General features: G+C 56.8%; 2 protein-coding genes across 6 annotated transcripts in view; one reads left to right on the top strand and one right to left on the bottom strand.

The window, feature by feature from the left end:
* PMM2 (phosphomannomutase 2) overlaps nucleotides 1–2,228 on the top strand; it is a 30,807-nt gene extending 28,579 nt beyond the window's left edge. For both annotated transcript variants that reach the window (XM_003998882.5, XM_006942339.4), the window contains exon 8: nucleotides 761–2,228. In XM_003998882.5, coding sequence (XP_003998931.1) covers nucleotides 761–862 — 102 coding nt within the window. In that variant the 3' untranslated portion in view covers nucleotides 863–2,228. The remainder of the gene's footprint in view (nucleotides 1–760) is intronic.
* CARHSP1 (calcium regulated heat stable protein 1) lies at nucleotides 2,200–26,081 on the bottom strand. 4 transcript variants are annotated; one of them, XM_023247104.2, is made up of 4 exons: nucleotides 25,977–26,081; nucleotides 8,301–8,465; nucleotides 7,496–7,618; nucleotides 2,200–5,941 (listed from the first exon to the last, which is right to left on the bottom strand). In XM_023247104.2, the coding sequence occupies exons 2-4, from the start codon at nucleotides 8,456–8,458 to the stop codon at nucleotides 5,779–5,781; spliced, it is 444 nt and encodes a 147-aa protein (XP_023102872.1). In that variant the 5' UTR covers nucleotides 8,459–8,465; nucleotides 25,977–26,081; the 3' UTR covers nucleotides 2,200–5,778. The 4 variants fall into 4 exon arrangements, with proteins under 4 accessions (XP_023102872.1, XP_019676535.1, XP_019676533.1 ...); XM_019820976.3 differs by lacking the exon at nucleotides 25,977–26,081 and adding an exon at nucleotides 11,344–11,493; XM_019820974.3 differs by lacking the exon at nucleotides 25,977–26,081 and adding an exon at nucleotides 9,930–10,119.
* Between the last annotated feature and the right edge of the window lie 14 nt (nucleotides 26,082–26,095).

Here is a 26,095-nt window from a genome sequence, read left to right as displayed (position 1 = left end):
ACGAGCCGGGGGGGGGGGGAGTAGTGGGGGGGGCGACCCACGGCACGGGGCCCCCTAGCCTTGCGCTCAGCTCCTAGCGGCGCCCCAGGCGAAGCAACACGTGGACGCCTAGGGCCGCAGGAGCCCCAGGGCAGCTGCTGACCTGGTGACCGCCCCCACTCCCCACCATTCCAGCAGACGGTGGGGGGGGGGGGGTGGCAGGGCGGGACCACGCGGCACCCCCAGTCAGCAGTGCAGCCGGGATCTGCACCCGGGCTGGCTCTCGCTCCAGCCACAGGCACCGTTGAAGCTTAAGCGGATCCAAGTCCCATGAACCGAGTTCCCCTGTTGCCCTGGCCATGTGCCACCCAGTGCTCAGTTGTCACCTGTGGCTGCTGCAGGCTCGGAGACGGGCGTGTCCACGTGGCCCCAAGTTCTGAAGGCAGCACCGCTGTGGGCTGTGTGTCCTTGTGACCTGCGAGGACAGCTCAGGCATGGTCCGGGCAAAGGACGGCAGACGGCGTGCTGTCACTCGTGCTTGCTTTACAGAAAAATAAGCCTCACATCTGCCCCGGAGCGTCGCGATTCCTTTCAAAGGCATAATTACACGTTCCAAGCTAGATTGCAGTTCAAGAGGAGGTGACGAACCCCTTCTCAGCAGTGACGGTGCACATGCTGTTCCTGTCCCGGGAACCGGTGACTGCTGTGAAGGAGGCCCGTCCCTTGTTTCTCCCGCAGCCCACGCCCGGCGGTGCCCACATCTGCCTTCCTGTCTTTGCAGGGTGGGAACGACCACGAGATCTTCACTGACCCGAGGACCGTGGGCTACACGGTGACAGCGCCCGAGGACACCCGCAGGATCTGTGAAGAGCTGTTCTCCTAGCGCCCCTCCTCCGAGGGAGGGCAGGGGTCCTGCCGACAGGCCTCCCTCACATGCCGGGCTCCCCACACGGTCCGGCCTCGGGTACCCCTGGCCCTGGCGATGCCAGAAGCAGCCAGACTTGTCACAAACAGCCTGAAGGAACACCTCCAACCAGATTTCGCCCCCAACCCCGAGCCTCAGACCCTGCACACATGCGATCATGGTACTTACGGTTTTCTGGGGACACTTCCCCATCATCCTAGGATGATACAAAGAACGAATGTGCCCAGCCCCTCCCTCTCGATGGTCTTGTGCAAAGCGTACCAGGCGTTAATGTCTGGACCCCCAGTGTCAGTACCACAAGGGGGATTTGGTGGTGGGAAAGGACAGGCTGTTTACAGCCGTCCCACCCCAGGACTGAAGTTTAAAATCACCTCCCGGAAGGGAAGCTCCTGCCCGAGGGTCACCTGGGGGGGGAGGGGCGGAGGGGGGAGGCATTGAACCAAGGGCTCCATGGTGGCCGCTAAGTGACGGCTGACCCCAAGGGCCTCATACCTCAGCTGGCCTGGGGCGCAGGGGAGCCTGGATTCACTACACTCCGGGGAGCCACTGCTTCTCTGACTTTTCCAGTGTGAGGGGGACGGGAGAGGACAGGCAGTGCTGCCCCCACGTGCAGGCCCCGGGCTGGGCTGAGACACACCAGCCCCTGGCATCCTACTTCTCCCTGCTGGGCCCGGCAGGCTCCCCAGGGGCCTTACTCACCTCGACTTTCTCAGGGATCACGGAAGAGCCTGGAGGGTTCCCGGACCGCGAGCGGCCTGCTTCTCCGCAGATCTCATGAACCTGCGTGCCCCCTCCGGCCTCCCCCACACAGTGACCTGAGGGGTGGGAACAGCCCGGTGGTTGGGCCCGTGACCCTCACCCCTGCTTCAGACTTCAAGTGGAAGGCAGCCCCAGGGCCCAGCGGAACAGGCCCTTCTAGGGAAAACGGTTCACATGACACCTTTTAGAACCTGGACGTGTCAGGACCCACAAACCCTCAGTCCACTCCAGTCCACGGCATGGCCTCTGCACAGGGCCCGCTGACCTGACCGGGCGTCTGCGCGCGCACACACACACACACACACACACACACACACACACACCCCGCCAGGTGCTTTCATCTCCACGGAAGCGGCTTCTGTCCAAGCCTGCTGGGGACCCCGAGGCCTGTCTCGGCACGGTCCGGTTGGGGGCAGTCTGCCCGCATGACCACACAGGGTGACGTGGCACAGTGGTTCCCAGGACACAGCTACCCCGTGGCACCTTCTGTTGAATTTTGCAAATGATATTGTAATGACCTTTCACAATGAAAAGAAGCAAATTAAAGTGATTTTATTGTTTCCTATTTCTCATTCTGATGACTTTTTCTTCCTTTGTCACACGAATGGCGAAGTGAACGCTTAGCTGTGGTATCCTCTCGGATTCAGGAAAGAAAGCCCAGCCCGTGCAGATCCAAAAGCCACCGTTTCTGACACTCTGGTTCCCGGTGTTTCTGCAGGGGCAGGGCTTCGCGCATCCAGGCCTGCCGGCATGAGCTTTCCTGCCCAGGGGTAAGGACCCACGGTTGCCTGGAAGGTTCCTTAACTTGCTACAGCAAAGCCAGACAATGGAGTCTCACTCAAACTTGTCCTAACCTTTATAACTGGAGAGTCCTGCCCGGGTGCCCTGAGGCCGGCAGGCTGGGCCCTTCACCTCCCAGGCCTTCCCTCTGCACTGCCTCCTGCCCTCCCACTGCAACGGGGACACATAAGGCAGAACGTGTGCACCTCGCTGCCGGGACTCAATCCCTGGCTGTGCCGCAGACCAGCGGGGGGACTCAGGACCGGTTCACCCCAGCTCATCCACTCGTCTGTCAGGTGGGGTGCAGCCCTACCTCTGTGGGGGGCTTAAAGTACCTGCAGCCGAGCTACTACTAACTGAACTAGCCCCCAGGAACCCTGCAGGGCAGGCACTGTTAGTCACCCCCCCTCCCCCGGGGCCAGGCAGGGTGGGGAGGGGGGTCCCTCAGCAGGCAGGACGGACACCATCACAACAAACACACACCACAGCTGAGTGTTGAGCAAGAGGGAGGCAGAGGTTGGCCCTGGACTCAGCAGCCGCGAGGAGGGCACACCCAGGGCTACTGGAGGGAGAACCCCCAGGAAGGCCGTCCTCGCCTGGAGGGAGGCGCCAGCTCTCCATCCCGAGGGAGGGAACGCGGGTCTCAGGACCCGCAGGACGTCCTGCGAGGTGTCTCCAGCCAGCGGGCGGGCAGCCCCTGGACGACAGAGCTGGGCCCATCTTGCAGATTCGGGCAAAGCAGTGGAGGCCCTGAATCACTTCCTCTCCAACCGCTGCTTCCTCCTGCTTAACCGCTCTTGTCCTTGGCCCGTCGGGCCACTTGCCCCCGCAGCCAGGCCCCGGGCTCCCTCCCACCACCGCTCAACCCTTCACTCGGAGCTGGACTGGGGCACCCTCTCCAGGCTCAGCACCCCCCGTCCGATGCCGAGTGCGGCGCTGGGACACGTCTCCTTGTTGTGAATAAATGCCTACTTCAACTTCTCCCTACCCAGGTTCAAGGGGCTGACTGGACGTTTCCCCAGTACACTTTGAAAATCAGTACCGCAGTAAAAACATCCACCTCTGCGCTAATAAAAATGATCTACCCGCCCTTTGGAGACGCTGGCCGGGCAAGACCGTCCCAGCCTAACCCAAAGTCCAACCCAGAACGGCCCAGCGTCCGCCCGCGGCCCTGCATCTCCCCGCTGCGCTCCCGGACGAGGAGACCACAGGCTTTCGCACCTCCTGCTTCCAGACTAACCTTTGTCCGGCCGGCCTTGCCTCTCCCTGCTTCTGCTCACGCGGGAAACGTCCAAATGCATCAACATTTAGCCACAGCTGACGCAGTCAGTGGCATTTTGCTCACGTGAAGCCACCCTCTACTGCTAAGCCGCCCTACGCTGGAGAATGTGATGATTACAGAAAAGGGGATGGTCCCACTCTCTTACTCAGCAGCCACAAAAGCCAGATGGTGGAGCAGGGGGTCAGCCCCGTTTGGGAAGACGCCCTTACCTGCTGGCTTCAAGAAGCCGGCCTCCACCCTCACGGACAACACCCAGCCTTGCACAGAACACACTTTATTGAGACAGAGGTGACGGGCGGGAGGAGAGAGGGAAGGAATCCCGGACGCCACCCCCACTCATCACCGGCACCAGGCTCCTCCCAGAGCTTCTTGTAAATGGAGACTCTGTGTCCGACCAAGAACGAGAACGCGTCCGCAAAGAGCCCCGACCGCCGAGGCCAGGCCAAGACCAGGAACACCCCCGGGGGTGGGGTTTAGACGCAGGCTCTCGACCTCTGGGAGCCCGAAGGTCCTTGGCAGAAGTGGCTCGGGAAGTGTGGTGTCTCCAGGGGGCCTGCGGGAACAGGCTGGAGGGCAAGGGCCACCCTGGACCCAGCAGAAGGCAGAGGCAGCAGACCGAGGACCCTTCGAGGGGCACAACAGGCCAGGAAATGGCAGATGCACCGCTGACCGCAGCGGGCTGTTCGCATGCACACAGCCAAACGCTATTTGCCAATTTTCAGACAGCTCCCACCGGTCATGAGCAAAAGAGTTCTATCTTGCAAAGGAAGCCATTCCTATGCTTAAAGACAAATCCATCCACAGACCGAGGCACTCGGCCTCGCCTCTTCCACAACCCATCGGCCGCCCTCCCTCCTTTGCAACATTGCCGTCTGCTTCCAAGCCAGCTTTACAGGGTTCACTTCCCTGCAACTGACAAAACGTACCTTTGAGTACACAGAAGCCACACATTTCAAAACATTATCACCCACCCAGCTATTTCTATTTTTACATCACCCTTAGAGCCAAAGCAAGCCACCGCAAAGAAAAGCCTCAGGACTTGTGTATGGAAAATATCTACAAGGGTTCGAAATGTCAACAGCCAAGTGCAAACAGGGTTGGCCCTGGGCAAAAGCCTTGGTTATTAGAGAAGAAAACAAACAAACAAACAAACCCTCAGCTTTTCTTAACACCAGTTTTCAGGAAAACCCCATCACCAAAGGGGCATTTTCTCCTCCAAGTTTTGACTTTACCAGGCTGTTGAGAAGCGAGCCACCACGACCGACCGACTCTGTTCCGGAGGGTTCTGGACCGAGCTCTGATTTTAAACAAAGACCCACCCTTCTCCCACCCCCACCCCGACTCACCACCTAAACGACCACGGCTGTGAACTGTCTGCTAAATTGAGGGTAGGAGGAGAGAGGATTCAGCTGAGCACGGCATGGCCGAGGGGAGGGCTCAGGGCTCCTGGGGAAACTCTTTTCCCAGGCGCCCAGTTGGGATTCTTCCCGCTGCAAAGGCACCAAAGACCCCCGCTCTCATGCCCGCCCCCCCGCCCAGTGAGGCCAGCTCCCCTAGAACAAACCAAACAGACCAACAGAAAAGAGCCCGCTTTGCTGAGGGCCAAACACAGACACAAGGAGGGTAGGCGCAGGTGGGAAACGCATAGGGCCTCCCGTCAGCCCCCGGGGCGGGCTGGATCTGGGGATTCTGAGCCTCCAGCCCAGGGGCACAAGGACTCTGTGGGCTGGGGAAGCGCCCACCTGACCCACCCCCGGGGCTGGGGTTGGACCATCCACTCAGCCACCAGCGGGCACCCCTCCTTTTTCCATGCTTTTAATGCTTTTCAGATGGTGAGAGGCTGTTGGAACGGTCCAAGGCTGTGCTGGTGGCCGAGAGCATGCCAGTGCCTGTCCCCATCGCCCCTTCCTCCGAAAGATGCTTGAAAGGGACCGTGCTCCCCGCTCTGAAGCCCCATCTCAAGCGGTAGACCGTCATCTGCAGTTTGGTTCTGCCTCCTCCTCCCCCCCAGAGTCTCCCGCGAGCCCAGGAGAAGGGATGCTTCCGGCATCTCCTAGGAGCTGACGACGTGGCCGGACCAGGTCTCGTGCTTGGTGCCCGGGGCCAGATGGGTGATGACCACCTCCACGGCCTGCAGCTTCTCGTTCTTGGGGGGGATGGAGCACATCTTATAGGTGACCTCGTCGCCTTCCACGGGGACATACTCCCCCTCCACGCTGTGGGAGCAGGGAGACAGCGTTCAGTGCCCAGCGCCCACAAAAGCCTCACTCAGCTCCGTGCCGCACCCAGGACCCCAGCCCGAGCTTTTGGAGCACCTGCCCCTCCTGCCCTGCCACCAGGGAGCCACCGTGTCTCTGCGGGACCAGGTCCCCCAGCCTCCCCGCACTCTGAGGCCCAGACCGAGCTCTGCCTCTGCAGGAGCTCATACTGTCCGTCGCATGGGTGTCACGGGCCTGTGGACACAAGAGCAGGGAGAGCCGCCCTGGTTCCAGGAGAGCCCCGAACCCCAGCTGCGTGCGTCTCTGCCCTCCCGCTTCCCAGACACCCAGCAAGCCTGAAGGCAAGTCCCTTCCGTGCTGAACGCGAGTTCCAGGAGGGTCCCCTCCCTGTGACCGTACTCCCTATGGGACACAAGTCACCATTTCACCCACCCTGGTGAGGTGCCCATGCTGATGCCCCCCGAGGACACCTCCAGCAAGAGGAAAATCCCCTTCAGATCCTGGAACTGATCTGAGGGATTTCGCCTTGAGGGAAAGCGCACGTGGCCAACGGTGCTTCCCTCTTTGGTCGGGCCACCAGGATGCCGCACGTCCATCTCTCTGACTCGCCCCCGCCCCCACCCCCGCCCCCGTTTTCCTTACTGATTTTTCATGGTGCACTGCGAATATCCTTGTAAACCACTACAGATCCCTTCCGGAAAGAGGCGACATGAAGACACATTTTCACCGCCACACACACATTCACGCACCCATCAGATGCGTGGCTTTAACACCCTGCTGCTGTCTGTACTCTCCGGGAGCCTGTGCGAGGCCTGACGTGTAAGGACTTCGGGGGGCAAGAGGTAACGGAGGGATAATTCTCCCCTCACAACAGACATTTGCAACGGTACCCTATCTCCAAAAACGGGGTGTTTATATATTGCCCGGTCTGCCGTGTGGCATAGGACTCGGCCTGCCACAGACTAAAAGATTGGGGGTGCAGAGGCCAAAGAACGGGGCAGGGGCAAGGCGGTGCCCGATTCGGTCCCCACATTGCTGAAGGCTGACTGGGGGAGGGAGCGAAGCAAAGGCGCTGGATGCCTTCCAGCCTCAAGGCCGCGGACGTGCGGGCCCCGCCTCAGCCTCCCAAGGGTTTCCAGACACTCAGGAAGGAAGGACGTCAGTGAGCAAGTCGCAGGAGAAAGGGCCCAGCTCCAAACTTCCTTCCCGGAGCAGAGGGGCTGGGCAGCCCCCAGCCTCACTGAGTGGCTCCCCCAAGGCAGGCAGGAAGTCAGACTCTGGGTCACATGCACTCCGCAGCTCAGTGACACCCCTCCCATCCACCGGACCCATCCCATGGTTCTCAACAGTCTCTCCCTCTCTCCCTCTGTCTCGCTCTCCGTCACATACACGTGCAGGCTGTCACCTGCAGCCTCCCACACGCCCCACCCCCAAACAGTCACACACAGGTCACAGGCAGAGGCTCACGCCCTCACACGCAGCGCCTGTCAGTCACACACTCCCCCTGCCTCCTTGCCCAGCCCCAAACCGCCCAAACCAGCCCTGACTCACTCAGAAATGTGCAGGAAGATGTCGGGGCCACCATCGGCCGGGGTAATGAAGCCGTGGCCCTTGGATCGACAGAAGCATTTGCAGACTCCTTTGTAGACAGGACCTTGCGAAGCCCGCACCGTCCTGAAAGAGGGGGGGAAAGTGTGAGTGGGGGCCCCTACCAGCCCTCCAGAACAGCCACCCACTCTCCTGAGGCATACCCAGCTCATCCCAGTGCCCCCTTAAAAGCCATGCCCCGGATAGTAACCAGGGCCATTATGTACAGCTATGCAGGTTGTGCACTGCACAACTCTGGGAGCCATTCACAAAGACTCTAATAAGAGTGACTCTCTGACGACCCCAGCAAATTTTCTCAGGCCTCAGTTTCTCTATCCAAAAAGGGGGTTAGACTAAAAGCTCTCCGAGCATCCCTCTGAAGACTATTAGTGATGGCAGCAGCCTCTACAACTTGGGCCTGATATCTACAGCTCCCAGGCACTGTGCAGGTCCTTTGCAGCACTGTGCCCCAGCCTGCTGCTGTCCCCATTTTGCAGCTGAGGAAGTCGAGGTCGGTCCGACAAAGGAAGAGGCTTGTGTGTGGTTAAAACCTATTGATTTAAGACCCCAGTGATTTCCTACTTGTTATGAACCCCAGCCTGCCACAGGCTCAAGGGACCTGGGGCATTGCCTTCCAGACTTTACAGGGTGCCTCACCAGTCCTTACCCCAACCCAAGTCTCCCCATGTGACAGACCAGGACACTGAGTCACAGAGATGGCCAGATACAATGACTCTGGCCCTGGGCAGGAGGCTAGCCCGAGACTCACGCCGAGAAGGTCCTCGTCCGGCGGGTGGGCAGCGGGCTCGGGACCACGTTGCCCCGGAGAGGGGACGGTGACCGATCTCGGGCCCGCTGGGTGTCCAAGAGCCCGACCGAAGCCTGGTGTGTTGGGGGCTGTGGCGGTGGAGGTGGCTCAGATGACATGGCTGACCTAGGAAGACACAGAGGGCTCTCAGGGGCTCATGCCCTGCAAGGGGGGACCCCGGATGCAGCCCACCCCCGTGTCTGACAGTCTCCCATCAGAGACCCACATTCTCGGCTGCGCAATGCAGGCGCGAGGCTCACTCGGCATGGAGGTCACCTCATCCGGCAGCAGGCCAGGCTCGCCCCAGCTGGGTCAGGTGCCTCCTCGGCTCCCGCGGCAGCCGCGGCCTCCCTCGGGCATCGCTCTGCCAGGAAATGCCTGCTCGCCCCACGTCACGGATGCCATCAGTCCCCTCTGTGCCCCCGGCACACTCAGGGCACTTAGTCAATACTTGTGAAAGGGAGGGAAGGAAGGGGGCGGTGAGGGAGGCAGGGCAGGCGGGCAGGGATCCTTTACTGCCAGCTACCTAGGTCACACTCCAGCCACTCAACAGCCTTGACCTGCTAAGTCAAGCACTTAGCCAGGCACTGTGGTTCCGGAAGGCGGAGGTAAAAGAGGGCAGAGCACACAGCGTTCCCCCGAGAAACTCTGGACACACACCCGAGAGGCGCAGACCCCAGGTCTGGATCCCCCAGGGGCCGTCACAAGCTTGCATCTAGGACAGTGGGCCTGAGGGACCCTCAGTGGCAGGACCATCGCCAAGACAGCCATCTCCACCAGGCGCTCAGTCAGTTTGCAACCTGCCTGGGTCACTGGCCGCCAGGAACTCCAGTTCCCTCGGTGACCCTTAACATGTATCAGAGGTGGGATCAGACCCGGCTGGGGGCCTGGGGGGAGCGGACTCTGGCACTTTTGCCAAGAGCAGGACGTGGCCGTTGCCCTGAACACGTGACCGACTGCCAAGGCACCCGCGCTACCTCGGCCTGGGCTCAAGGTCACCAGGAAAGAAAGCAAAGCTCAGGAGCCAGAGGGGCTTGGGTAAGTCCTTTCCGCTCTCTGGGACCAATTTCCCCATCTGCAAAGTGGGGTGGCCGAGTGGGCGTCCCCCGGCACCTGCAGAGGACACGAACCAGAGCGGGGCCCCGTGGCAGGGATGGCGGGGGAACCCCGAACTCCTCCTTCACCCAGGCACGCCACGGTGGGACGGAAGCAGGCCGACGGGCTTATGTGGCTCACACAGGGTTTTCACGCTGAAAACATCCCAACCCAGGCTTCCCCCTACTCTTGGAAAAACAAAACTCGAAGCTCTGACAACCTCGAACTCCCGTTCGCCACCCCTGCTTCCCTCATTTATACGGACTCAGTGGCCCCAGAGCACTGGGGTTTCAACCTACATCACCCAGCAGAGCTGCCTCTGCCTGCAACCCAAACCCCCCCAAGGAACAGGCCTGGTTCCTCCCCCCAACCTGTCCCCCTCCCCCTGAGTCTCCCCTCAGTCCCCCACACAGCCGTCTGGCCTTAGTTCTGCCTGGCTGGGAAGGGAGAAGGCCAGCTGCCCGCCTGGAGGAAGTGACATAGTTACCTCCTGACCCTTCTCTCAGCTGCAGCCACCGCCAAGGAGGACCGGGGAGCCCCCACCTCATGCAGACCCCGGCTGCTCGGCTGGGGGGTCAGGGCTCCAGCACCACCCACCAATACAGGTCATAGAGTCCCGGAATGTTCCAATGCTTGGGGTTCTGGGAAGGGTGCTGATCCAGAGAAGGGAGCGCCTTGCCCAGGCCTCCCAGGACAGCAGATGGGACACCAGGGGGAGGGAACAGCCCTCTCTTCTTCCGTCCAGTCTCCTTCTCCTCCTCTGGAGTCAGGCACATCTGACCTCACACCACGGCCATGAAGTTGAAATGAAATACTACACGCTAAGCACTCAGCACGCTATCTACCCAGAACAAGTGAGCAGGGCCTATCAGCTAGGACTGTTATAACTGCCATCATAAGATCATTCAGCAAACAGGTGATCAGTGTCAGGCCCTAGTTCATGGCACTAGAGACACAGGGCCTGAGTCTGGAGTCAGAGAATAAACAGGTAAATAGACACATGAATAAGATCGCTACAGATTCCCAGAAGGGCTGGTAAGAAATACACAGGGAGACAGAGTACCAGGGTGGAGATGATTCTCTAACGAGGGGAAAGCTGGGTCCTGAACAGTAAGAGTCAACCTTTCAAAAAGAGAGGGAGGCTCTTCCAGGCAGACAGAACAGCCTATGCAAAGGCCCTGCGGTTGGCAAGAGCCCACCCAGGTGTGGCTGAAGGCCAGCAAGGGGGCAGTGTGGTGGGCACCAGGGACAGAGAGCCGGGAGAGGGCCGGCTGAGGAACTACGGGGATCAACAACATCGTGTGCGTCTTCCTCTCCTCACACCCATCTGTCCATCTGTCAGTCCCATGCCCCTTACCATACCCACCTCCCCCTGAATTAATGCAACAGGCTCCAATTAGGGGCCCCTTTCTCTCCATCCCAGCATCCCCGAATCCCCAAATACACCCAACCCTCAGAGATGCCAAGAGCAGCCCACAGCCTTGGCGGGCAAGGAACCTGAGGGCTGCACAGGGTCCCTCCACGTCCCTAGGGCCCAGAGCTGGGGCCGGCACAGAGCACGATTCTCTCCTTAAATTCTTGTTTGGTTTTGTCTTAATTTTCATTTTCATTTTGAGAGAGAGAGGGAAAGCGTGAACGGGAGGGGCAGAGAGAGAGGGAGAGAGAATTCCACGCAAGCTCTGTGCTGTCAGCACAGAGCCCAATGCGGGGCTCAAACCCACAAACCGTGAGATCATGACCTGAGCCGAAATCGAGACTCAGATGCTTAACCTCCTGACCCGCCCAGGCGCCCCGAGCAGGGCTCCCTTCTCAACCAGCCCCAGAACCAGGAGCATCGGCTGGCGGCCATTGTGCACTCGGCGTGCTCCAGCTGGCACAGTCCAGCGGGGGTGGGGACCGTCCCACTCACCTGGCAGTGTTAGAAACCGGGATGGAGGGGTGCGGGGAGACCCTGGGGCCTTCACCACCCCCCTGCCTGCCTCTCTCCGGCCATCTGAGCTGGAGGAGAGCAGCTGGGGCCTGGCCAGGAGTCGGCCCAGCAGTGAATGGCCTCTGTGTGGGGGAGGTCGGGTCAGAGTCCAGCTGTAAGGAAAACAGCTGGGGGAGGGGGCAGCCGGTCACCCAGGAGCCAACCCAGCAGCCGCTGCTGCCCCCCCAAGCACAGATGGGGAGAGGGGTCCCGAAGCCCGGCCCCACATCCCCCAGCACAGCCCAGGGCGGGAGGAGGCAGGGCCGCGCTCTGCGACCAGCGCCCTCCGTGAGCAGCCCACACACTCAACTCCCCCCCGCAGAAGCAGGGTGCAGACAGGTGCCCGAAGCTCAGACCTGGGATGGGCCTCCGATCTGCAGCAAACTCGGACCAACGTCCCTCCTGCCAAGGCACGTCACAGCCACTGTGCTGTGTGCAAGTGTATATGTGTATACGCACAAGTATATGTGTGTACACACACACACGGGCATGTCACTGCCTGTGTGTGCACACTACTGGACCAGCGGGGGCCGCACGTGCCCCCCCCCCAACTCCCCGAGCACACTGGCCACTTAGGGCATCAGAGGAACGGGGCACCGGAGGACGAGGACAGACGAAGGCTGCATCCTTTCCAAGTAACAGTTACTGGGCCCCCCACTAGGCACAGGAAATGGAAACCAAGACAGCTAATTCCTGCCCACAGGAGCTGGGGCTCAGGGACTGGAGTCCCACAACCACCAGGACAAGAAGAGTGTCCTGCAACCGGGAAGTGCTCACAGCACTTGACGCATCACAGCTCATTCATCTCCATTGCACTGATGGCAAAACCGAGGCACAAAGTGTCAAGTAACTTGCCTGGGTCCCCCAGCTAGTAAGTAAACTAGTGAAACCCACAGTATGTGGGACAGTGAAAATGTCATGGAGAAAAAGCAAGCAGGGGAGGGGGGCGGGAATGAGGGTTTGCATTTCAAAGCAGGTGGTCTGGGGGAGTGCTCCCCTCCCACTCCCCCACCTCCATCAGCTACCGCCCCAGGTCCTCAACAATGCTCAGCCAGGGGAGGGGGGACCCAGGGTCTAGAGGTGAGGGAGTCAGAAAGCCACGCCCACCCTGGCTGCCCTCAGGGAGAGGTATGTCAGCAAGGCCTCCAACCAGATCCCAGGAAAGGGTGGAGAAGGGGGCCTCAACCCAAAATAGCCTGGGAATTTTCCACAGGCCGGGCTGGTCCTCCTCTTAGGTTGTCGGAGTTCAGCCAGGCACCAGAATCGGGCCTTCCCAACCCGCGGCCCCATCAACCCCCTCACGTATCTGGGGGCTCCAGATAACCCTACATTAGCCCCCACCTCCTGCCCTCTTGCCCTGAGAACCCACCAACCCATCAAGAATGAGTCAGTCTTAAGCCAAAGAGCGGTGTGCTTAGTCCAGGGAGTGGAGCCTTGGCAGTGTTTTGAACCATTCACACTTTAGTGAGAGGGAGTTCACAATTCATTTCCCAAGGCTCCATTCTTGGTAGCTTTCACACACCTGAGGGTAGGAAGGTGGAGATGTGGGGGAGCAAGACCTGGGTCCAAGTGGCATGCTTCGTTCTGTGTGGCTCTTGGCAAAGCCAGACCACACCAAGCTTACACTGGAAAGCCTTCTGTGGGTTTCTGGCTGGGGGAAGGCAGACACCCAGCTGCAGGGCCAGGCCACTGCTGCCGCGTGGGGAGGGCTCCGAACTAGTCCACACAAAAGGAAGGGGGCAGGGCACTGGGGCCAGACGGAGCGAGATGCGTCCCCACGTCCCGCACAACAGGGGGAGGTGCTTTTATCATCCCCATTTTACAGGTGGGGAAACTAAGGCACAGAGAGGTGCTCACACTTTAGTGTCCCCACAAGGCTCTGGGGAGGGGGACAAAATGCAGAATCTGATTCTGAAGGTCGAGGATGGGGCCCCGAGACTCTGGAATTCAAAAGTGCTCCCGGTGAGCCAGGTGCCACTGGTGCACAGAAGGCACAGAAACCCCAGAGTTGGGCGGGCTGACGACCTGCCCACCCTCACAGCCAGTGGGTGGCAGGGCCCGGCTGGAACCAGGTGGGTGAAAGGGAAACTGGGGGTGGAAAGGGGTGAGGTTCTAGATGAGTCAGCCAGTTACTCCTTTGTCAGCCCAGGTTCTTCCTTTGTAAACTGAGGCTGAGACTCAGGGACTCCCCTCCCGAGCTCCAGTCCAGCTGGGCCCCAACGTGGGGGAACTGAGGGGCAGGACAGAAGGGTCCCAGGAAGCAAGAGAGGCCCCAGGAGGGAGCCTGAGGCTGGCCTCCGCCACATTCCCTTCCATTGTTCGGGAGAGAGCGAGCTCCCGCGGGGGAGGGAGAGGATGGAGGGGATGCAGGGGAGGGGCGGGGGAGGCAAGGAGAGCTGTAGGGGAGGGACAGGGAGTGCGGCGGGGGGCGGGGGGGGGGGGGGGAGGGGGGGGGGCAGGGACGGCCTCTACTGGAGCGCCAGCCAGCGCCCGGGGCCAAAAGAGCTGGCTGCAAAGACAAACACAAACAAGGCGGAGTGCCGCCCGCCCGCGGAGAGACGCGCCCGGAGTCCCCTCCAGGCCGTGCCCCTCCGGGAACTGCTCTCCTGCACTCCCCCCCCCCCCCCCCCCCCCCCCCCCCCCGCGCCGCCGCCGGGGCCCCAGAGTGCCGGGAAGAGGCCGGAAACCCGAAGGACCGGCGGCCCCTCCAGCATTGCCCGCCCCACCCAGGAGCACCCCGACGACAGCCTCGGCAGGACCAGCACCCCCCACCCCCGAGAAGGTCCCACAGCACCGCGCCCCGCCCACACCCCCGGCCCTGCCCCAGCTCGTAACCAGAACCCCATCACCCCCAGGTCACGTATTCCCACACGGCATCCTTGCCTCCACCCCACCACCCAGCGGCTAAGGCTGCTGACCCGAGTCTCGGCCTAACTCTACTCTTTGCTCCCCTATGTGACCCCTGGCGAGAGACCTCACCGCTCCATGCCTCAGTTTCTTTATTTGTCAAACGGGAGAGTAATGCAGCACCCCAGGCCCGCGAACGTGGCGCAGACGGTGCCAGCTACAAAGGGCTCAGCCAACAATAGTTGAGTCGCTAATGGTGAAACTGTCAGGCATGGGGCGACCTAGAATAATCCCTCCCATTCCAGTCCCTGCTGATGGCACACAAACGAAAAGCCCTGACTCTGCCACTCCACGGGACAAAGGAAGACCGTTGGCCTCCCAGGAGAAGGCACCCTCAGCCGTGCCCCAGGGCCCCCAGGGCCCCGGCTGGGTCTGGCTCAGCTCCACGACGCTACAGGACCCAGTTCTTGCCCTGGAGGTGTAATGCCCGAAGTTCCGAAACCTCCCACAAAAGACCACCAGAGCCCTAAGTCAAAGCCAAGCGGCAAGGGTCGTTTACTGCACGTTCGAACCTGGACCTCCGCTCACTCGCTCACTCGTTGCCGGTGACGCTAAGAGGCCCCGAGTGAGGTTTTTACAGCCTTTTTATAGACAGGAAGAAACAAGTTATGGGGAAGTTAGGGATTCTTCGCGGTTACGCCAAGCAGTTGTACAGAAGCGGAACAAGCTGGTTAAGCAAGAGGATTGAAGCTACGTTTGTTTTTCACAGACCAGGATGACTAGGCAAACAGTTTGCCCAGGTCTCCCGTGTCTCCCCTTTCTCAAGTACCTGAGGAACCAAGGGGAAGGGGAAAATATGTTAAGCAAGCAGGTTTACAGAAGCGAGAAATGCCGGTTAGTTCATGTACAATCACTTATTCTATTACATACCAGACTACATTTAGGAAGTTTCACAACTTACTCTATTACATAGCGGGTTACATTCAGGAAAGGTTTCACAATGCTCGTAGCAAACAGCAAGCAAAACGGACTTCTCAGCAACTGTATTTCTTATCAAAGATCCATGATAAGCAGAAGAGAGAATGTAGCTTTAAACTAAGGCAGGGCTGTCATTTGGATTTAAAGCTGTTCTTTCCACTCCCCCCTTTTTCTTGTGCTTAAAGAGCCAATCTTGGATCTTCAGTTTTCTATTTGTAACGTCTCGAGCGGTTGGTACTGAGTTCGTAAGACCATTAATTGTATAGCATTGAACCGGTCTTGGACAAAATTAATAATTTTGTTTATGATGCAGGGGCCTAATGTGAGAGCGAGAAGCAGGATGGCCAGAGGCCCGATTCAAGAGGAGAGCAGGGTAGTTAACCCTGGGGACGCACTGAACCAGGATTCAAACCACCCTGCCTCCTGTTCTCTTTCCTTTTTTCGTTTATTTAGCCCTTCTCGGACCTTGGCCATAGAATCTCTTACTATTCCTGTGTGGTCAGCATAGAAACAACATTCTTCTAGTGCTGCACAGAGATCACCTTGCTGTAGGAACAGCAGGTCTAATCCTCTCCTGTTTTGTAAAACTACTTCCGAGTGGGAGGTTAGCGACTTTTCAAGCGAAGTGATGGCAGTTTCTATTCTTTCCATATCTTTGTCAACCGCTTCTCTAAGTATACTAAATCCCTTGTTTTGTATAGTTAAGGCCGAGATCCCTGTCCCTGTTCCGATGGCCCCGAGTCCGAATATGGTGGCTAGAGTTAGAGCCCCTGCAGTTACTCTTTTTGGTGCTATCCACATCTGGTCTATATACTCAGCTGTGTGGTATATGTGATTTTTGGGAACACAACTACCATTACACAGAATTCTGACTGATTGAACATATCCTTATAGAGGCAGGGGGTTAATCCCGCATGAGAACAAAGCCACCATGAGTTATTTGGTGGAATAATCCAGTTTTCTGAAGTATTGAATATATTCCTGTTATTTATGCATAAGTGGCTATATTTTGTTGGCACTGTTCCTATACATGTCCCATTTCCCGTAAGCGCCGGTAGTGTGAGGCCGGGTCTTCTCTGTCCCCAATTGCAAGTGTCTGAGTTGTTTGCAGTGCTATAATCTCCTACTATTGCTAATGACTCGTAAAAGGGAGGTTTTGTGGAATAGCACAACCAACAAGCTTCTGTTTTATTGGGTTTAGTATGATTTAAGGCCTGATAGGTGTTATTTATCATTACCCATAAGGGGTCATCTTTTTTTTTTTTTTTAATTTTTTTTTCTTTTTCTTTTTTCAACGTTTATTTATTTTTGGGACAGAGAGAGACAGAGCATGAACGGGGGAGGGGCAGAGAGAGAGGGAGACACAGAATCGGAAACAGGCTCCAGGCTCTGAGCCATCAGCCCAGAGCCTGATGCGGGGCTCGAACTCACGGACCGCGAGATCGTGACATGGCTGAAGTCGGACGCTTAACCGACTGTGCCACCCAGGCGCCCCAGGGGTCATCTTTGAATGGGGTTTGGATTTTTGGGGGTTTTTTTGGAGTAGTCCTGGTTACAGTGACCACCTGAGTGGCCGGAGAATTAGTACCCTTATTTGTGGACCGCGGGGTAGTATTAGGCTTACTTGTGGGCCCTACTGATTGGTTTGGCCCTACTAGGGTTGGTGGAACCTTGGGTTCTACCTTTAGTTTTATCTGAATAACAGTTGCATAGTAGGGTGGTCCCCGATACAAATAGATTCCCCAACTAAGCCCAGTGGTCCATCTAGTTTCTTTCCTTCCATCTTCTAGAAATTTGATACGAACAAGGTTACAATTTTCTGAGTAATATCCTTGGCCGGAAAAACCTATGTCACAGGGCCTGACAAATGACATGTTGATGTAAAGAGGTATTACCGTCCATTTTGATTTACCGTCATTGGCGGTGACACAACTCCAGGACCTACAGTAGTAGTTGAGAACTCCCCCACATGTGGTGCGAGCATTCTGTCCAAACCCAGGGCATGCATAAAACCCTGTTTCACTTAAGAAATTTCTTGTTTCCTTTCCCCTTCCATGGTCTAGTCCGACTGACTTAGCCATCTGTTCTAAATTAAAATAGAGATCAGGCCACCAGGTATTTAAGGGAACATCTGTCTTTGTGGTAGTATTATAGACTTCATGGGTTTCCCAGTTAGAAACCTCCCAAGTTAAAGTATAGGGTATGTGAGGGTTGCCCGCAATACTTATCAGTCCGTAGGAGGTGAGCAGGAGCACGCTAGTGAGTGTTCCTTCGATCATTGTGGGTCCTGAGTTGCTGCAACTGTCTTGGTATGGGACACCTGGGCCTCTGGTCTTCGCCGGTTTTTGGGGTCAGGTTTTTGACGCAGAGTCAGTTTTAAAGGATGGGTCTTACTCTGGTCAACCGTCCAGGCGGTGTTGGCTTCTGGCACGAAGTCTTCTCGAACCCCAAATGGATCAGCTGGTCGGGCATGGGTGTAATGGATCCAGGTGGCGATCCCGTTGACCTTGAGAGTGGTGGGTGTAGTGAGGATCACAATGTAGGGTCCCTCCCACCGTGGTTGGAGGGTCTCTTGCTTATGTCTCCGCACGTATACCCGGTCTCCGGGTCGGTAGTGATGTGGCTCAGGAGGGGGCCCGGTCTCATAAATGGCTCTCAGTCTGGGCCAAACTTCCTGGTGGGTGCGCTGGAGTTCCCTCAGGGAAATAAGAAGTTTATGATCATCAAATTCAGTTAACACATTAGACTGTAGGTTGGGAATTATAGGAGGGGGTACTCCATACATGATTTCAAAGGGGGTTAATCCCAGTTTGTAGGGGGGGTTTCGCACCCTGAACAGAGCGTAGGGGAGTAAGACTACCCAGTTAGCACCAGTCTCCATGGTCAATTTAGTTAAGGTCTCTTTTAGCGTTCTATTCATTCTTTCTACCTGTCCTGAGCTTTGGGGTCTATATGCACAATGTAGTTTCCAATCAGCCCCAATAAACTGCGCTATCCCTTGTATTACCTTTGAAATGAACGCTGGTCCGTTGTCTGATCCTATTAGGGTAGGGAATCCGTACCTGGGCATGATGTCTTCTAACATTTTCTTTGCTACTACCTGCGCAGTCTCATGCTTGGTGGGGAAGGCCTCTGTCCATCCTGAAAAGGTATCTATAGACACTAACAAATATTTATATCCATATTTTCCAGGCTTTACCTCGGTGAAGTCTACTTCCCAATAGGCTCCCGGCCTGGTTCCGCGGGTCTTGGAGCCAGGGTTTTTCCCGTGGTTGGTAGCGTTAGTTAGCTGGCAAGCTTTACAGCTAGCAACTATCTGTTCAATTTTTGTCCTGGAGTCTTTAATGGTGATCCTAGCATGTCTCATTAAGTCTTGCACTTTTCTTGCGCCCATATGAGTGGCTCGGTGCATCTTGGATAAGACTTTATTTCCCATTTCTTCTGGGAGGATTATGCTACAGTCTGCTGCTCTCCACCATCCGTTAAGGCACTGAGTCAAAGGCAATTTTTGGATCCAGTTTAGGTCTTCTTTAGTGTAGGTGGGACTTCCTGGTAAACTAGCTGAACCGGGGTCTGGTAGGGTGGTCATTAAAGTATAGTCCACCTGTAAGCCCACCTCTCGGGCCATCTGGTCAGCCAAATTATTTCCTCTGGCCACCGGTGTGATCGGTTTTTGGTGGCCTGGGCAATGTATGATGGCTAGTCGTTTAGGCAGCCAGAGTGCCTTTAAAAGAGCCAATATTTCTTCTTTGTTTTTGATAGTTTTCCCCTCTGCAGTTAACAGTCCCCTCTCTCTGTATATAGCTCCATGTATGTGGGCCGTAGCAAAAGCATATCTGCTATCGGTATACACGTTTAGTCTCTTGTCTTTTCCCAAAGTCAGTGCCTTCGTTAAGGCCACAAGTTCAGCCCGTTGGGCAGAGGTGCTAGCTGGCAAAGGCTCTGCCCAAACAGTCTCAGTTTCAGTTGTGACTGCTGCCCCCGCGTACCTTTGACCCTGATGTACAAAGCTGCTGCCGTCAGTGAACCAGGTAACCTCGGCGTCTGGTAGAGGGTGATCCTGTAAATCTTCCCGAACTCCATGAACCTGTGCCAATATCTCAGCGCAGTCATGGAGGGGGGGTATCTAAGTCCGGGTCTGGTAACAGGGAGGCAGGGTTTAGTGTTCGGGGGGGAGCATAAATGATTCTGAGGGGATTTAATAATAGTCCCTGGTAGTGAACCAGTCGGGCGTTACTTATCCATCGGTCAGGAGATTGTTTGAGGACTCCCTCGATGGCATGAGGGGTTGTAACATGTAACTCTTGTCCCATAGTTAACTTATCAGCATCCTTTACCATTAGAGCTGTAGCAGCGATCATACGGAGGCAAGGGGGCCAGCCAGCCGCTACTGGGTCTAGTCTTTTTGAAAGATAGGCAACGGGCCTGGGCCATGGACCAAGGAGTTGCATCAGCACTGCTTTGGCTACCCCCTTATTTTCATCTACGAAGAGATGAAAGGGTTTGGAGACATCGGGGAGCCCTAAGGCTGGTGCCGACAACAGCGCGAGTTTAATTTGCTGGAAAGCCTGCTCAGTTTCCTCTGTCCACTCAAAGGGCGCCTGTTCTCGGGTGACCAGGTAAAGAGGCTCAGCCATCTCGGCGAACCGAGGTATCCACAAGCGGCAGAACCCAGCCGATCCCAGGAGTTCTCTCACCTGCCTTCGCGTTGTGGGTCGGGGGATGTGGAGGCCGGTTTCCTTCTGTGCATCAGTGAGCCATCGTTGGCCTTCTCTTAACAGATACCCCAAGTAGGTTACCTCGGATCTGCAAATTTGGGCTTTCTTTGCTGAAGCCCGGTAACCCAGGGCACCAAGTGTCCGGAGGAGGTTCCTGGTGCCTTGCAAGCAAGCTTCGGCAGTCTCAGCGGCGATTAAAAGATCGTCGACGTACTGCAAGAGAGTCACTTCGGGGTTTTGATTCCGGTACTCGCCCAGATCCTCGTGAAGTGCCTCATCGAACAAGGTGGGTGAGTTTTTAAATCCTTGGGGGAGCCGGGTCCAGGTGAGTTGCCCATTTATGCCCCTCTCAGGGTCGGACCACTCGAAGGCGAAGAGCTCTTGGCTTTTGGGGGCCAGAGGCAGGCTGAAAAAAGCATCTTTCGAATCAAGGACAGTATACCATTGTCTTTCTGGGCTGAGGGCACTTAGGAGGGTATAGGGGTTGGGCACTGTTGGGTGTATGTCCATGACTCGGCGGTTAACTTCTCTCAGATCTTGTACCGGACGGTAGTCCGCACTGTTAGGTTTTCGTACAGGCAGCAGGGGGGTGTTCCAAGCTGAATGGCAGGGACGCAAGATGCCTAAGTCTAGGAGGCGACAGATATGTGGCGTGATGCCATTTCTGGCCTCCATTGACATCGGGTATTGTCGGACCCGAACTGGATCTGCCCCCGGTTTCAGCTCTATGAATAGAGCCGGGCGATGTTTAGCCAACCCCATACCCCCGGTTTCAGCCCATGCTTCTGGGAACTGCTGGAGCCAGGGCTCTATGTTTTGACTTTGTGAGGGTGGCTCCTGATGGAGTCGATATTCATCTTCTAATCTTAGAGTAAGTATGGTCATGGGTTGGTTGTGAGGGCCAGTCACTTGGGGGCCCCCTGGCGTAAAATGAATCTGGGCCCCCATTTTAGTGAGCAAGTCTCTTCCTAATAAGGGGCAGGGGCTGTCGGGGATGACTAGGAAGGAATGGGTGACCTTCCCATTTCCTAGGTCCACAGTCCTCTGGGTGGTCCAGGGATATTTTTTTATTCTGGTAGCCCCTTGGACCCAGGAAGATTTCTCAGAAATTTTTCCATGGGGTCTGATCAAGACCGAATGTTGTGCCCCTGTGTCGACTAGGAATTGAACTGGGTTCCCCTCCACTTGTAGCGTTACCCTAGGTTCGGGGAGGGGATCCGAACCCCGTCCCCCCTATTCTGCATCTTGAGTGAAGAGGGCGGGTGTGGTTTTTGGCTGCCACGGTTTTTGATTATGACGTGGCTTTTTCTTTTTAGGGCATTCTCGGGCCCAATGGCCTTTTTCTTTGCAATAGGCACATTGGTCTTTATCCAGGGGCTTTTGGACAACAGCAGCCAGGACGTTGGTCATTTTTTCGGTAGCTTTAAGTTGCCTGTCCTCTGGAGTCTCTCTATTATTATAGACATGCTGGGCAATGCGGAGTAAGTCCTGAATCTGTTTTCCCTCCAGGTCCTCTAGCTTCTGGAGTTTCTTTCTAATATCAGTGGCTGCCTGATTTACAAAGGCCATTACAACAGCAGCTTGATTTTCGGGAGCCTCGGGGTTCATGGGGGTATACTGTCTGAAGGTTTCCATTAATCTTTCTAAATAAGCGGCAGGGCTCTCTGTCTTGCCTTGTATTACTGAATATACTTTTGCCAAATTAGTGGGCTTGCGTGCAGCAGCTCGGAGACCCGCCATTAGAGTCTGGCGATAAATGCGTAGCCGTCCCCTACCTTCTGCCGTGTTGTAGTCCCAGCCATCCTGTGGGGGTGGGGTCAAGGGAAAAGCTGCATTAATGAGATCAAGGTTAGCAGTGGGTTGGCCGTCATCTCCAGGAACCAGCTTTCTTGCTTCCAATTGAATTCTTTCTCGCTCTTAGGTGGTGAACAGGATTCGGAGGAGCTGCTGACAATCATCCCAGGTGGGTTGGTGGGTAAACATAACGCTAAGAGACTTATTAAATCTTTAGGGTTGTCAGAAAATCGGGCATTCTGGGTTTTCCAGTTATACAGGTCACTGGTAGAGAAGGGCCAGTATTGAAGTCGGGGGTTCCCCGTATCATCGGGAGGCCCTATTTCCCGTAAGGGTAAAGCTATGGTGGAGTCAGGGAGGCGGAATCCTGGCTCACGTGGGGTCCGGCCACGGGTACGCCCAGCCGGCCCTTGGACTGCGCCCCCATTAGACATGGGCGCGGGTTGAGCCTCCCTATTTTGTAGTTCTTCTATCGGCTGGGCTATGGGAGGCTCTGCCGGCGCAGGGGAAACGGGGTCGGGAGCAGGGATAGGGGCGGCTTGCGGAACAAGAGGAGGAATCTGGTAAGGGGGAGGGTCAAGGGAAAGTAAATCTTGGCTGTCGGGGAGAACAGGGGGTGCAGTTGGAGTTAGGGCTTGGGAGGGTTGATAGGTTTAGCCGCTAGGATTTGGCATGACCCTGCCGTTAAGTGGATTTTCCACTAAATCTTGCCACACCAGAATATAGGGAATCTGATCCGAGTGACCTTCTTTCCCTGGTAGGAAAATTTTTGATTTTACTTTAAGGACTACAGGGAGGCAGAAGGTTCCCTCTGTAGGCCAATCGACCCCAAAGGTAGGCCATTCAGAGCGGCAGTAGGTGATCAAGTTTCCCTTGCGAATGTCTAGGCTTAAGTTGTGTCCTCTAGCTTTTACGTCCCTGAAGTTGGCGAGAAGGAGGGAGAGAGGGGTGCTCTGCGTTTGGCCCGTGTTATGCCTCTGAGGAAAAAGGAAAGGAGAGAAACAAAGGATGGGATAATTAATTCTGATTAGGCGAGAAAACACTTAATTCCGATAAAGCATCCGACGCACGAGAGAAAAACAAGAGCCGACAAGAATCTCTGACAGTGGTTCCAACTTTCTGGTGCCGTCTCGGCCAGCCCAACAGAAAGGGTTATGGCTAGGACGGCGGTAATTACAAGGGCCCAGGGGTGACAATACATTTAGACTGACATAGAAGCACTCGCGTACTCGCCCTCCCGCGTCCCTCGCGGGAAAGTAGGTGCCTCTTAGCATAGGCGGGCAGGTATAAACCCCCTGCTTGGATCAAAAAGATTTTGACCGCCTTAAGCCATATGATATGAGGATCACCGTGGAAATCGGGTTAGAGCCCACTCGAATCCCGTAGCTTACGCCGTGGGACTACACATAGGGTAAGTCAGGCGCGTGCCCCTGACTCCCAACAATCATTCCAGTCAATTTAACAGACAGACACACAGACACACATCACATCAGAATACGGGTAACAATTGGCATGCCTAGATGGTTTTTCTTTTAGACGCCTAGAGATATTTCTTAGCACTCTGGAAGTTCATAGAGAAAATGAAAGTATTTAGTTCGCAGGCGCGTTGGGCGCAAGCAGCCCACAGAAAAGAATCCTGATGGGCCAAAAAGGCCCCCCCGATGGACCAAGAAGGTCCCCTGATGGACCAAGAAGGTTCCCCGATGGACCAAGAAGGCCCCCAGATGGGCCAAGAAGGCCCCCAGATGTCAGTGGACGTCTCCAACTGACCCCGGCCGGGTGCCCTATAGCGCGTCCGCCAGGGTCACACCAGCTTCCAGACAGAACCGGTTCTCCAGACAAGAAACACAGATCAGAGAGAAAAGGAAGAACGTTAGAGCCGGCTTACTTACCGATCGGAATCAGATACGACCCGTTGACCAGAAGTCTGGTGGGCTCGGGGGAGATCTCGGTGGGACCTCCAAATGTAATGCCCGAAGTTCCGAAACCTCCCACAAAAGACCACCAGAGCCCTAAGTCAAAGCCAAGCGGCAAGGGTCGTTTACTGCAGGTTCGAACCTGGACCTCCGCTCACTCGCTCACTCGTTGCCGGTGACGCTAAGAGGCCCCGAGTGAGGTTTTTACAGCCTTTTTATAGACAGGAAGAAACAAGTTATGGGGAAGTTAGGGATTCTTCGCGGTTACGCCAAGCAGTTGTACAGAAGCGGAACAAGCGGGTTAAGCAAGCGGATTGAAGCTAAGTTTGTTTTTCACAGACCAGGATGACTAGGCAAACAGTTTGCCCAGGTCTCTCGTGTCTCCCCTTTCTCAAGTACCTGAGGAACCAAGGGGAAGGGGAAAATATGTTAAGCAAGCAGGTTTACAGAAGCGAGAAATGCCGGTTAGTTCATGTACAATCACTTATTCTATTACATACCAGACTACATTTAGGAAGTTTCACAACTTACTCTATTACATAGCGGGTTACATTCAGGAAAGGTTTCACAATGCTCGTAGCAAACAGCAAGCAAAACGGACTTCTCAGCAACTGTATTTCTTATCAAAGATCCATAATAAGCAGAAGAGAGAACTTAGCTTTAAACTAAGGCAGGGGGGGGCGCCTGGGTGGCACAGTCGGTTAAGCGTCCGACTTCAGCCAGGTCATGATCTCGCGGTCCGTGAGTTCGAGCCCCGCGTCAGGCTCTGGGCTGATGGCTCAGAGCCTGGAGCCTGTTTCCGAGTCTGTGTCTCCCTCTCTCTCTGCCCCTCCCCCGTTCATGGTCTGTCTCTCTCTGTCCCAAAAATAAATAAACGTCGAAAAAAAAATTAAAAAAAAAAAAAACAAAAAAACTAAGGCAGGGCTGTCATTTGGATTTAAAGCTGTTCTTTTCAGAGGGGCTCCGGCGCCACTTGGGGGAGGTGGGGGCGGGAGAGCAGACAGGCGAGCACTGAGAGCCCGCGGTCACCAAGGCCGCTGGGAGAGCGAGCACAGATGGGGAGTGCCCTGGCCGAAAACCGCCGGAGGGCGGGGGGGGGGGGGCGCGGCTCTGCGTTGAGTCTTAAAATGATCACTTCAAGATAATGGGGCGGGGAGCTCATTCCTGGCAGGGGAACTTGCAGGGGCAAAGGCCCTGGGGGAGGAAGGTCGTGGTGGTGGGTCCCAGAAAGTCCTGTGGACAAGTTTGGGACTTAGACAATTAGGGCCATGAGCCTGTGATTTCAAGCCAGGGGGGTGATTTGAACCGACGGTTTTTACAAGTTCCCTATGGCTTCCGAGTGACGAAAGGGCAGGAGGAGCAAGAATGGAGACAGAGACAGAGAAATATCACAAAAGCAAGTAAAAAATACGACGGTAGCCGACATTTCTCCCGGGACTGGGTTAGCCTCCTTCTACTCTCTCGCACCCCGTTATGAGAGGGAGAAGTTATACCACCGGTCTACAGGTGGGGAGACTGAGGCTCCGGGAAGCCTCCTAGATGGAGACAGCTCCACCAGTGGGAACCGAGGCCCTGCGTGGAACCGGCTGATCCCCGATCCGCCCATTCCACACACACATCCACTCCCAACCCCAGAGAAGACATGGGGACCGGGGGCTTCCTTTTAAAAAATCAAAATACGACGTTGTATTTCCGGCCTGCAAACGGGCGGCCGGCGGGGCCTGCGGGCAGGGAGCCTGTGGGCGCGGGTGAAGTTCTTCTGCTCCGCCCAGAGGCCCCCCATCCGGGCGCAAACGATCCGCGAGCGGCCGGCGGCTCCTCCTCCCCTAGATGCTGCCAATCGCACGGCGCCAGGGCGGCTCCCCCCCACCGCCCCCGCCTGGAGGGCTGGGGTGCCCCCCGCCCTCCCCGCCCCGCCCGGCTGGGAGTCGGCGCCCCCTCCCAGTGCCGCGCCCCGCTCCGGTCCGCGGGTCCCCCACCCACGCTCCGGCCCACAGGAGAAAGGGAGGGGGAGGCTTTCACTGCACGCCGCGAGCGCTGCCCGACGCCAGCCCCCAATCCCTCCCGCTGCTGCCACACCCGCCCCTTCCCCTGCGTGAGTAACCTGCTTTCCCCAAACAGGCCGCGGCGGCCGGGCATTTCCTGGGGGCCCAGAGACCCAGCCCGGAGCCCCCTGCCGGAGGCCTGGAAGACCCTGCACGAGGGGCCTGAATGCGGGCCGCGGCCGCAAGGAGGCCGAGGTCCCGTCCCGGCGGCTCCTGGGGCCCCGGGGTGGGCACCCCGCCACACCCCTTCTGGGGGGCCCGGAAGAGCTCCCTACCTGCGACCCGCTCCGCTCCGCCAGCTGCTCGGCTCCGACTGCAAGAGGCTCGCTGGGGAGGGGGCGTGTTCCGCCGGGCTGGCCCGCCGAGGCTCCGCCTCCACAAGCTCCCAGCCAAT

Source organism: Felis catus, chromosome E3, assembly GCF_018350175.1.
Source record: "Felis catus isolate Fca126 chromosome E3, F.catus_Fca126_mat1.0, whole genome shotgun sequence".
In the NCBI taxonomy this organism is placed as follows: Eukaryota; Metazoa; Chordata; class Mammalia; order Carnivora; family Felidae; genus Felis; species Felis catus.
This window is presented reverse-complemented; position numbering and strand designations above follow the sequence as displayed.